This window comes from Oncorhynchus kisutch, linkage group LG15, assembly GCF_002021735.2.
Source record: "Oncorhynchus kisutch isolate 150728-3 linkage group LG15, Okis_V2, whole genome shotgun sequence".
NCBI classification, from domain to species: domain Eukaryota; kingdom Metazoa; phylum Chordata; class Actinopteri; order Salmoniformes; family Salmonidae; genus Oncorhynchus; species Oncorhynchus kisutch.
The window spans coordinates 13843895-13857374 of record NC_034188.2 but is presented as its reverse complement, the minus strand read 5'-3'; the positions used below and the strand labels follow the sequence as shown (position 1 = coordinate 13857374).

Below are 13480 nucleotides of genomic sequence, written 5' to 3'. Positions count from 1 at the left end.
ATGAGTAGGTGTGTCCAAACTTTTGACTGGTTCTGTATATTTATTTAAATATATTTTATTATTTTCCCCTAACCTTTCCACCCCTCCCCTAATTGGAGTAAACTAATGGACAACAATACTTAGGCTTCTACTTCATCTTCCAGTTCATACATACTACATACATTTCACAGACAGTATATTTTACATTAGTTATCTTTTGTTTTTTTATTCCCAATCTTCAGCTCCCCTCAACCCCTCCCATCTATCTCTGAAGACCATCCAGTCCCAGCCTTCAGCTTCCCTCAACCCCTCCCATCTATCTCTGAACACCATCCAGTCCCAGCCTTCAGCTCCCCTCAACCCCTCCCATCTATCTCTGAAGACCATCCAGTCCCAGCCTTCAGCTCCCCTCAACCCCTCCCATCTATCTCTGAACACCATCCAGTCCCAGCCTTCAGCTCCCCTCAACCCCTCCCATCTATCTCTGAAGACCATCCAGTCCCAGCCTTCAGCTCCCCTCAACCCCTCCCATCTATCTCTGAAGACCATCCAGTCCCAGCCTTCAGCTCCCCTCAACCCCTCCCATTTATCTCTGAAGACCATACAGTCCCAGCCTTCAGCTCCCCTCAACCCCTCCCATCTATCTCTGAACACCATCCAGTCCCAGCCTTCAGCTCCCCTCAACCCCTCCCATCTATCTCTGAAGACCATACAGTCCCAGCCTTCAGCTCCCCTCAACCCCTCCCATCTATCTCTGAAGACCATCCAGTCCCAGCCTTCAGCTCCCCTCAACCCCTCCCATCTATCTCTGAAGACCATCCAGTCCCAGCCTTCAGCTCCCCTCAACCCCTCCCATCTATCTCTGAAGACCATCCAGTCCCAGCCTTCAGCTCCCCTCAACCCCTCCCATCTATCTCTGAAGACCATCCAGTCCCAGCCTTCAGCTCCCCTCAACCCCTCCCATCTATCTCTGAAGACCATCCAGTCCCAGCCTTCAGCTCCCCTCAACCCCTCCCATTTATCTCTGAAGACCATACAGTCCCAGCCTTCAGCTCCCCTCAACCCCTCCCATCTATCTCTGAACACCATCCAGTCCCAGCCTTCAGCTCCCCTCAACCCCTCCCATCTATCTCTGAAGACCATACAGTCCCAGCCTTCAGCTCCCCTCAACCCCTCCCATCTATCTCTGAAGACCATCCAGTCCCAGCCTTCAGCTCCCCTCAACCCCTCCCATCTATCTCTGAAGACCATCCAGTCCCAGCCTTCAGCTCCCCTCAACCCCTCCCATCTATCTCTGAAGACCATCCAGTCCCAGCCTTCAGCTCCCCTCAACCCCTCCCATCTATCTCTGAAGACCATCCAGTCAATCACAACCGTGCTGTGATTTTTCACAAAAGTTCCGAACCTTCCTAATCTCACAGTTTCTACGGATTGTAAATGAAAGATTAACACCTTTGCTAAGAGTATTATTATATTATTGATCTATTGACTATGACTTATCAAATCACCCAGCAGTGCTATTTGCAGAGTTAGCTCCAAGAAATGTTACATTTGTTCAGCCATTCCTGAACCTGCGACCAAAAACTGCCATCATTCAATTGCTTGCAAGAATTTTGTATAATCATTTAAATTGAAAAACTCTATGTTTTGAATCCGGTGTCGTTTTGTGTATCAGTTCATAAACCATGTGCTATGGAATCGGTACATTTAAAATCTCTTCCCAACTATTTTTGCAACCTGTATGGTGCAGCTGTACATTTTTCGTCCTTAAATGAAACTGGTATACTTTTTAATTTATCACTTTAGCCAATTTTGGTCTTTAATGCAGGGCCGACAGACAACTTCCTTACCTTCTTCCGCTTTACACTTGCCGCCTCCATTTTTTCAGTAATGCTGCAGTCAGTTAGTTGTAATTTTGGAGAAAACATTTCCATAGATTTGTGTTAACTGCATGTGCAACATAACTCCCCTAGTCCGATTTATAATATAATTTACAAAGATTACATATAGAAAAAGAAAAATACATATTTTTTTAATCAATTATTATATTTGAGTTTAACCATAATATTTGTTATATTAGTTATGTCTTTTCTGTTGGATTAAACTGACATTTTAACCAGCTTTCTATTGCTCGTTTTAAAAATTTCGTTATTTTGGAGATTATTTCAAATTCAAATAACCGAAAGTGAGAGTTTGTCATGTGAATTAAGGGAAATTGCCATTTCTGAACACGGGGTTGAGCCATTAGTATGAATGGCTCACCCCGTGTTCAATAATAATTCATATTCATATTCATTATATAAATAGGCCCGTTTAATTTTGTCTGGCTTGCCGTTCTAAATAAAGTGGAATATACAGAGACAGCAGGGGTTCAAACTGTAGAACCCAGTTCCTACATTTGAGTATAAAATGTATTTTATCAAACAAAACTATGCTATATTTTATATCTGGGACACTCAGGATGACAAATCAGAGCAGCATTACTGAATGTAAGTAAATGATTTACCTTTAGAGGTGAATGTATTAAACCAGTTGCCGTGATAAAAGTGTTTTGTTGTTGTGCACTTTCCTCAAACAACAGCCTGGTATTTTTCACTGTAAACTGGACACTGCTGTTAGATTAGCAAGCATGTAAGCGTTCTGCCTATATACGACATGTCTATGTCCCGGAAAGTTCGCCGTTGTTTACAGCGTCATTCTAGTCACATTAGCGCAAGTTAGCAACAACCGTCCCGGTTTAGGGACACCGATCCCATAGATAAGTGAACTGGGATTTGACTAAAGAATTAATCAGGGTGATATTTCCACAAATAGACAAGTGTTGTCCTTTCCATGGTTGCAAAATCTTATCTAATTTGGCTAACTTTCAATTAAAATTCATTGTATCTTTTGTGATATGAATACAGATTGTGTCCACTTCACCGTCGGACCATTTTATTGGTAAACTACATGGTAATGTAAAAGTAGCATTTTTCAGTGATCCAATACGTAATATAGGGGCATTTATCATAATTCAGTTTTAATCTAGAGGTGGTTAGAAAAAGTATATAGATCCTCTATGAGGCTGTGCAGGGAACCAAAAATAATTTCAAAGAAAACATAAATCGTCAGTGTACAATAACACCTTTGTTTTTAAGACCTGAATTTTGTAGCCTCTTGAAGTTATTTTTGGATCCAATTTTAATAGTTGACATTTCAATGGCCATAATAAAATATATATGGCGATAGTGGACAGCCTTGTTTTACTCCTATTGACAATTGAATACTTTCTGAGAAGTAGCCATTATTGACTATTTTGCACCTGGGGTTACTATACATAGTTTAAACCCATTGTATAAGAGTTTCTCTTTTTCTACTTTATCAAAGGCCTTTTCAAAGTCAGCTATGAATATCAGACCTAGTTTCCCAGATATTTCATAGTGTTCTATTGTTTCCAGTACTCGTCTTATATTATCTCCAGTCTATCGTCCATGTAAGAAACCTGTCTGATTTGAATGAATAATATCAGATAATGTAACGGGATTCTTCCTGGGAAGAGAGGCGGACCAAAATGCAGCGTGGTTATAATTCATGGTTCTTTAATAATGAAACTATACATGAATAAACTACAAAACAAGAAACTTGAAAACCTGAAACAGTCCTGTGTGGTACAAACACTGACACAGGAGACAACCACCCACAATACCCAACACAAAACAGGCTACCTAAATATGGCTCCCAATCAGAGACAATGACTAACACCTGCCTCTGATTGAGAACCATATCAGGCCCAAACACAGAAACAGACAAACAAGACATCCAACATAGAATGCCCACTCAGATCACACCCTGACCAAACAAAACATAGAAACATACAAAGCAAACTATGGTCAGGGTGTGACAGATAATAAATGTTTTATTCTATGCGCTATGCATTTTTCTAGGATTTTGGCATCACAACACTGAAGTGTGAGCGGTCACCAGTTTTTTAGGTGGACTGGAACCTAATATTTACCACCTGGGTCCTGTTTCAGTAATAATGAAATCAGACCTTGCTGAGTATTTGATAGTCTATCACGCCCTGGTAATAGAGAGGCTTTTATTCTCGATCTTGGTTAGGCCAGGGTGTTTCTAGGGTGGGCATTCTATTTTCTTTATTTCTATGTTGGTGTGGTTCCCAATCAGAGGCAGCTGTCTATTGTTGTCTCTGATTGGGGATCATATACAGGTATAAGGTGTCCTTTTTTGTTTGTGTTTTGTGGGTAGTTGTTTTCTGTGTAGTGTCTGCACCTGACAGAACTGTTTTGTGGGTAGTTGTTTTCTGTGTAGTGTCTGCACCTGACAGAACTGTTTTGTTTGTGTTTTGTGGGTAGTTGTTTTCTGTGTAGTGTCTGCACCTGACAGAACTGTTTTGTGGGTAGTTGTTTTCTGTGTAGTGTCTGCACCTGACAGAACTGTTTTGTTTGGTTCAACTTTGTTATTTTGTTGCGGTGTTCAGTTTTAATAAAAATCATGAACGCCTACCACGCTGCACCTTGGTCTCCTTCATTCGACTACAGCCGTTTACAAGTCTACCATTTTTAAGAGTGTTTAAAACATGTTAATAACGTACCTTTTGAGTACATTGAAAAATATTTGATATACCTCAACTGGTATGACATCCAGCCCTGGAGTTTTCCCAGACTTGAAGGCTTTAATTGAATCTAGAGGTAACTTCAGTTAGTGGAAATGGAGGAGACTGAAATGAAAGTACTTTGCTTCCTCTTTCAAAATATAGTTTAGTAAATAACACATTTCTATACATTATTTTTGTTAGAATTTCTATGTTGAAGATAAAACAATAATTTGGGGCATTTATACCCATATTCCATCCACTTTGCTTTATTTTTTACAATCTATTACACTTACACTCTTAAATAAGTCCCATTTCTTTCTGTTTTTCCTCTAACTTATTCTGTGCCTCTATGTTAGTTTTATTGCTGTCTATCTGTACTGTTAGTTCCTCTATTTCCTTGTTTAAGATGAACTCTTTTGCCCTAAATAGTTTTGGTTTTAAAGATGAGTATTGAATTGATGATGGAGATTTGATGATATAGATTTGAGTATATAGATTTGAGGCGGGGGGCGGCAGGGTAGCCTAGTGGTTTGAGCGTTGGACTAGTAACCGAAAGGTTGCAGGTTCAAATCCCCAAGATGACAAGGTTCAAATCTGTCGTTCTGCCCCAGAACAGGCAGTTAACCCACTGTTCCTAGGCCATCATTGAAAATAAGAATTTGTTCTAAACTGACTTGCCTAGTTAAATAAAGGTAAAATAAAAATATAAAATATTGTTGCTCGTTGCAGTTGATCGTTGCTGATGGCTCTGTGTTTGAAACTAGCCCTCAGGAGAAACTACCATCTGACCAAGATGGGTAGAGGTATAGAAAAGATGAATGGACAGAGAGATGGGTGGAGGTATAGAAGATATGGATGGAGAGATGGGCGGAGGAATAGAAGAGATGGATGGATAGAGAAATAGGTGGAGGTATAGAAACGATGGATGGATAGAGAGATGGATAGAGAGATGGATGGAGGTATAGATAATCTTGAGTTTGTTCTAGCTATTCGTGTGAGCCCTCAGCCAAACCCAGTGATGAAGAAATATGTCTCCCAAGTGTGTGTGTGTTCGGCATGGTCCAACTGCATTCCTTAGTTTGATGGATCTGAGAGAGAGAGAGAGGGAGAGAGAGTGAGGGGTAGAGAAAGAGAGAGACCTATAACAGCTGGTAGTGTGGTTTCGTATTTGAATGAAAACAGGAAGAGTGGATTGAGACAGACTTGGAACCAATCAGAGCAAAAAAATAAACATCTGCACAAGACCCTGAATGTTTGTTGGTCTGTCTATAGAGCATCTGTGTGTGTTTGACCAGACTATCACATACTCCTAACTATGAGTTCACCCAGGTGTGACATGTACCCATTCAGTAAGGATGTTAGAAAAGTCCAGAAGAGTTGACTGAAAGCCCTGTCATAGTGTTGTTGGACAAACAAACAGTCACTCTATATATGTTATTATCCAAATGTCTGGGAGGGAAAAATAGCTTTTCTGACCGGACAGAAAGGTTTGGGATTGTATATGTTGTAGATAGGATTGTTTCTTTAATAGGGTTGAGTCTGGGTTGCTCTTTATTTCTGTCTCTCTGTGTATATCTATCTCTGTCTGTCTCTGTGTATCTCTCTATATATCTGTCTCTCTGCATCTCTATCAATTAATTCAATTCAAAGGGCTTTATCTCTGTCTCTCTGTGTATCTCTCTTTATATCTGTCTCTCTGTGTATCGCTCTGTCTCTCTATATCTCTCTGTATCTCTATCTGTCTATGTATCTCTCTGTGTATCAATTCAAGGGGCTTTATTGTCATGGGAAACATATGTTAACATTGCTAAAGCAAGTGAAGTAGATAATATACAAAAGTGAAATAAATAATAAAAATGAACAGTAAACATCACAAGTTCCAAAAGAATAAAGACATTACAAATGTCATATTATGTATATATACAGTGTTGTAATGATGTACAAATAAAAGTACAAAAGGGAAAATAAATAAGCATAAATATGGGTTATATTTACATTCTATTTTGTATCTCTCTCTATATGTATCTCTCTCTATATCTCTCTCTATCTGTATCTCTCTGTATCTGTATCTCTCTCTATCTGTATCTCTCTCTATATCTCTCTGTATCTGTATCTCTCTGTGTATCTCTCTGTATCTGTATGTCTCTGTATCTGTATCTCTCTCTATCTGTATCTCTCTCTATATGTCTCTGTATCTGTATCTCTCTGTGTATCTCTCTGTATCTGTATGTCTCTGTATCTGTATCTCTCTGTGTATCTCTCTGTATCTCTGTATCTGTATCTCTGTATCTCTCTGTATCTCTGTATCTGTATCTGTATCTCTGTATCTCTCTGTATCTGTATCTCTGTATCTCTCTGTATCTGTATCTGTATCTCTGTATCTCTCTGTATCTCTGTATCTGTATCTGTATCTCTGTATCTCTCTGTATCTCTGTATCTCTGTATCTGTATCTGTATCTCTGTATCTCTGTATCTGTATCTGTATCTCTGTATCTCTCTGTATCTGTATCTGTATCTCTGTATCTCTCTGTATCTGTATCTCTCTGTATCTCTGTATCTGTATCTCTCTGTGTCTGTTTCTCTCTGTGTCTGTATCTCTCTGTATCTCTGTATCTGTATCTCTCTGTGTCTGTATCTCTCTGTATCTCTGTGTCTGTATCTCTGTGTCTGTATCTCTCTATATCTGTATCTGTATCTCTCTGTATCTGTATCTCTCTGTGTATCTCTGTGTCTGTATCTCTGTGTCTGTATCTCTGTGTCTGTATCTCTGTGTATCTCTCTATATCTGTATCTCTGTGTCTGTATCTCTGTGTCTGTATCTCTGTGTATCTCTCTATATCTGTATCTCTCTGTATCTCTGTGTCTGTATCTCTGTGTCTGTATCTCTGTGTATCTCTCTGTATCTGTATCTCTCTGTGTCTGTATCTCTCTGTATCTCTGTGTCTGTATCTCTGTGTCTGTATCTCTGTGTATCTCTCTGTATCTGTATCTCTCTGTGTCTGTATCTCTGTTTATCTCTGTGTCTGTATCTCTGTGTCTGTATCTCTGTGTCTGTATCTCTCTGTATCTCTGTATCTGTATCTCTGTGTATCTCTCTGTGTCTGTATCTCTCTGTGTCTGTATCTCTCTGTGTATCTCTCTGTATCTGTAACTCTCTGTGTATCTCTCTGTATCGGTATCCCTCTGTGTATCTCTCTGTATCTGTATCTCTCTGTGTATCGCTCTATATCTGTATCTGTCTGTGTATCTCTCTGTGTATCTCTCTGTGTATTTCTCTGTATTGCTTTGAGGCACTCTCTTTCCCTTTGTAACTCAGAATGTCACAATTAATGTTTCATGAGCTGTGTCCCTGGAGAGGAACACAGTACTTCTCTCTCTTTCTCTTCTTTTCTCACTTTTCATCGCTCACTCACATTCTCTCTCTTCCTCACTCACTCTATCACACTCCTGTCATGTTCTCATTCCCTTTCCCTCTCTCTGTTCTCTCTGACTGAAGCACCCTGCTCCCCTTTGTTTTATGGTGACAGTGTATTCTATTCACCAGCACTGTTTTCAGTGGGGTAATGTTCTCTCTCTCTCCCGTTCCATATGTTCCAGGCAGTTATTGGCCCCCGGATATCAGGAGATATGGTACAGTCCCAGTGGTTCCCGCCAGACCTCCAATCCACCCAGCACTGTGAGTTCAACGGGGTGTTCTAAAGCATCTCACAATAGGGGGGTAACCATGTAACCAGCCTGTTTCTGATTTGTGGATGTCAAATGGCAAAAGAGTTGGCTGAATCAGAGACAGACTAACCAAGCTCTTAAATCTTAGGTGACATCATCGGAAAAAGATAATTGCGTGATGTGAGTTTGTTTAACTCTCCTCTCGTGTTGCAGGGCCACTGTTTCTACCATGGTGACGTCCGTGGTGTGAAGGGGTCAAGTGCAGCACTCAGCACCTGCTCAGGTCTCAGGTAAGAGTTACCACAGGTAACATTTCTGGTGAAAGTGGTGATCACTAACGGCATTGATTAAGACATGCCTCCTAAATATTAATACATTTTATTTGAATGATAATTCAGACATATATTTGTCACACGGTCATTCTCAAACCAACACAATAGGAGAGAAGGTCAAAAGATGGTTTATTTGTTGTCCATGCACTGACTGTTGAGATATGCAGGCCAGTGTGTTTCTAGGTCATTTGGGTTCCATGTTAAGTTATTGAAGCTCCAGCAGCATCAGGGATGGAGTTTAGAGGTTGGGATCCAGCCGTGCTGTTGTTTCCTTTCTGGGTTCACAGAGGAGGCTGTTATAGGACAATAACAGACACATACATTGACAGAACATCTGCAGGAGGAGGAGTGCTCTCACACAGACACACACACACACACACACACAAATACACACACACACACACACACACACACACAAATACACACACAAATTCACACACACACACAAATACACACACAGACACAAATACACACACACACACACACACACACACACACACACACACACACACAAATACACACACAGCCCCACATCTGCAGGAAAGGAATGAATGAATACATCTCCCTGCTATGTCCCCTAGACAGAACTCAGTATAGAGCCCAGAGCACTCACGCACACTCACGCACAAACACACGCACGCACGCACGCACGCACGCAGGCAGGGCTGTAGAGAGCATCTGGAGAAGGGTGTTATTTGCTGGGTGTCTCCCTGATCCAATACCCATCCGGTATCAGGATTTATATACACAGTTCAACATACAGTTCAGCCAGGATTTAGTTGTCTCAGACCTGACATGTAAATCCCAGCTGTTTCTAGTTTTACATTCTGCCATATCTAACTTCTCTCAATAGTTATTTGATGGATTCTCTCTTAAACTAGAGACTGAAAAACCAATATGTTTTCCCCAGCTATAATAGTTTTAGTTTGTTTTCTAGCCTGGAACTGTTGTGATTCAGATCTCTGTTTCCCTAGGGGACTGATTACGGTGAACACCAGCGTCAGCTACCTGATAGAACCCCTGCCCGCTGTCACCATGGATACACAGCCTCCTCACGCTGTGTTCCGAGCCAAGAACCTTCGTCTGCCTAACGGAACTTGCGGGCATCACCATAGCAACCAGGGCCAGGGGGAGGGTCTGGGTGACCTCATCCGGGGAATGATGATGGCGCGGGGCGGAAGGGTGAGTGGAGGAGGGATGATTAGACTGGTATCTGATATGAGAACAACCACTATATTCTCCAGTGAATAGAGGGCTGCTTTGTATCAATGAAATATCCAAGAAATGTTAGGCATTTTAAGACTGATGAAAAATAGAGGCAAAACATACTGTGAGTTGATAATAAACCATTATGGAGGGGGGGGGGGTATATGTGTGTGTTGCACGCTCATGCAAGTAATAATGCACTGTAATAGTTGGCTGTAAAGTTCTCTAATATGTCCTGATTTTCTCCAGGAGCGTAGAGATGTGGGCCAGAGTATGAAGTATGTAGAGCTGCTGCTGGTAGCTGACCATGCTGAGGTAAGAGGCCAGGCACCTTAGTCATTTTTACATGGCCATATATCCCAGTTAGTCAGTTGAGAGGGTAGAAAGGATGCATGACCTCCATCTCCTTTTCTGACCTGTGACTCATACTCCAAGGAAAGACTGAACTAGAGACACTCCATCCCTCTGTTACATCCCCTCATCCCTTCATCTCTCTATCGTCACATCTCATCCACATCCTCCCCACTTCCCCCTAATGAGACCTGACAGGGTCTGTTCTAATGAGACCTGACAGAGTCTGTTCTAATGAGACCTAACAGGGTCTGTTCTAATGAGACCTAACAGGGTCTGTTCTAATGAGAACTAACAGGGTCTGTTCTAATGAGACCTAACATGGTCTGTTCTAATGAGATCTAACAGGGTCTGTTCTAATGAGACCTAACATGGTCTGTTCTAATGAGACCTAACAGGGTCTGTTCTAATGAGACCTAACAGGGTCTGTTCTAATGAGACCTAACAGGGTCTGTTCTAATGAGACCTAACAGAGTCTGTTCTAATGAGACCTAACGGGGTCTGTTCTAATGAGACCTAACGGGGTCTGTTCTAATGAGAACTAACGGGGTCTGTTCTAATGAGACCTAACATGGTCTGTTCTAATGAGATCTAACAGGGTCTGTTCTAATGAGACCTAACAGGGTCTGTTCTAATGAGACCTAACAGGGTCTGTTCTAATGAGACCTAACAGGGTCTGTTCTAATGAGACCTAACAGGGTCTGTTCTAATGAGACCTAACAGGGTCTGTTCTAATGAGACCTAACAGGGTCTGTTCTAATGAGACCTAACAGGGTCTGTTCTAATGAGACCTAACTGGGTCTGTTCTAATGAGACCTAACGGGGTCTGTTCTAATGAGACCTAACAGGGTCTGTTCTAATGAGACCTAACTGGGTCTGTTCTAATGAGACCTAACGGGGTCTGTTCTAATGAGACCTAACAGGGTCTGTTCGGTCTGTTCTAAATGAGACCTAACAAGGTCTGTTCTAATGAGACCGAACAGGGTCTGTTCTAATGAGACCTAACAGGGTCTGTTCTAATGAGACCTAACAGGGTCTGTTCTCATGAGACCTAACAGGGTCTGTTGTAATGAGACCTAACAGGGTCTGTTAATGAGATCTAACAGGGTCTGTTCTAATGAGACCTAACAGGGTCTGTTCTAATGAGACCTAACAGGGTCTGTTCTAATGAGACCTAACAGGGTCTGTTCTAATGAGACCTAACAGGGTCTGTTCTAATGAGACCTAACAGGGTCTGTTCTAATGAGACCTAACATGGTCTGTTCTAATGAGACCTAACAGGGTCTGTTCTAATGAGACCTAACGGGGTCTGTTCTAATGAGACCTAACGGGGTCTGTTCTAATGAGACCTAACGGGGTCTGTTCTAATGATACCTAACGGGGTCTGTTCTAATGAGACCTAACAGGGTCTGTTCGGTCTGTTCTAAATGAGACCTAACAAGGTCTGTTCTAATGAGACCTAACAGGGTCTGTTCTAATGAGACCGAACAGGGTCTGTTCTAATGAGACCGAACAGGGTCTGTTCTAATGAGACCTAACAGGGTCTGTTCTAATGAGACCTAACAGGGTCTGTTCTAATGAGACCTAACGGGGTCTGTTCTAATGAGACCTAACAGGGTCTGTTCTATTGAGACCTAACAGAGTCTGTTCTAATGAGACCTAACGGGGTCTGTTCTAATGAGACCTAATGGGGTCTGTTCTAATGAGAACTAACGGGGTCTGTTCTAATGAGACCTAACAGGGTCTGTTCTATTGAGACCTAACAGGGTCTGTTCTATTGAGACCTAACAGGGTCTGTTCTATTGAGACCTAACAGGGTCTGTTCTATTGAGACCTAACAGGGTCTGTTCTAATGAGACCTAACAGGGTCTGTTCTATTGAGACCTAACAGGGTCTGTTCTATTGAGACCTAACAGGGTCTGTTCTAATGAGACCTAACAGAGTCTGTTCTAATGAGACCTAACAGGGTCTGTTCTAATGAGACCTAACAGGGTCTGTTCTAATGAGAACTAACAGGGTCTGTTCTAATGAGACCTAACAGGGTCTGTTCTAATGAGATGTAACAGGGTCTGTTCTAATGAGACCTAACAGGGTCTGTTCTAATGAGACCTAACAGGGTCTGTTCTAATGAGACCTAACAGGGTCTGTTCTAATGAGAACTAACAGGGTCTGTTCTAATGAGACCTAACAGGGTCTGTTCTAATGAGACGTAACAGGGTCTGTTCTATTGAGACCTAACCGGGTCTGTTCTAATGAGACCTAACAGGGTCTGTTCTAATGAGACCTAACAGGGTCTGTTCTATTGAGACCTAACAGGGTCTGTTCTAATGAGACCTAACAGGGTCTGTTCTAATGAGACGTAACGGGGTCTGTTCTAATGAGACCTAACGGGGTCTGTTCTAATGAGACCTAACAGGGTCTGTTCTAATGAGACCTAACAGGGTCTGTTCTAATGAGACCTAACAGGGTCTGTTCTAATGAGACCTAACAGGGTCTGTTCTAATGAGACCTAACAGGGTCTGTTCTAATGAGACCTAACTGGGTCTGTTCTAATGAGACCTAACAGGGTCTGTTCTAATATCCTTTATTGCTATCTAACATGTCTGATTGGTTGACGTCATCCTGCTGTCCTTACTCTTCCGGGTGAAATTCTTCAAGCATGGCTGTAACTGTGTGTGTCTGTGTAGTTTCAGAAGCACGGTGGGGACTTAAATAGGACGAAGACGAAACTGCTGGAGGCAGCTAACTACGTAGACAAGGTGAGAAAACCACACAAATTAACACTGTGGTTCATTTGAGATTTGGGAGATTGTGGGTCCCTAGTTTAATATTTTTAGTTTATTTAACCTTTATTTAACTAGGCATCTAGTTTGGGGTGCGGTGGGGGGTATAAGACAGTAACCTAAACAATATAATACTGACAAAAGGCACATATCACAGCATACTACAGGTGGTGGAGAGACCTACAAGAAGAAGGCCAGTTCTGGTGACTTTTCAGAACAACATTCTACTGCAAACTGAATGAAAATATAATTTCCCCCTCCAGAAATGAGCCCAATAACATATAGGTCCATATGATCAGGCAGGTTAGATCACACACTTTAAAGTGTAAACATAAGGCTATAATGTTGCTAGTTAGAAACATATTGATGACTTGATTGCCACCCCCCCCCCCCCCCCCCCCAAAAAAAATGTTCCACTGGCACTCAGTCAACCAAGGATCCTGTACTGTGAATATAATGTAGGCCTAGTTACACTGGCCTGTGTTACATTTAGCCCCAGTCTTCCCTATGCATTCAACGCCATTGGCGAGCACTAACTCACATGGAACAACACCACTGCTAAACACCAC

The 13480-nt window shown here is 41.8% G+C and overlaps 1 protein-coding gene across 2 annotated transcripts in view; it reads left to right on the top strand.

The window, feature by feature from the left end:
* The window catches only part of LOC109879192 (disintegrin and metalloproteinase domain-containing protein 19), a 50376-nt gene that overhangs the window by 23342 nt on the left and 13554 nt on the right, over positions 1 to 13480 (top strand). For both annotated transcript variants that reach the window (XM_031789698.1, XM_031789697.1), the window contains exons 4-8: positions 8171 to 8249; positions 8453 to 8529; positions 9546 to 9753; positions 10027 to 10092; positions 12816 to 12887. In XM_031789698.1, the coding sequence (XP_031645558.1) occupies positions 8171 to 8249; positions 8453 to 8529; positions 9546 to 9753; positions 10027 to 10092; positions 12816 to 12887 (502 nt within the window). The remainder of the gene's footprint in view (positions 1 to 8170; positions 8250 to 8452; positions 8530 to 9545; positions 9754 to 10026; positions 10093 to 12815; positions 12888 to 13480) is intronic.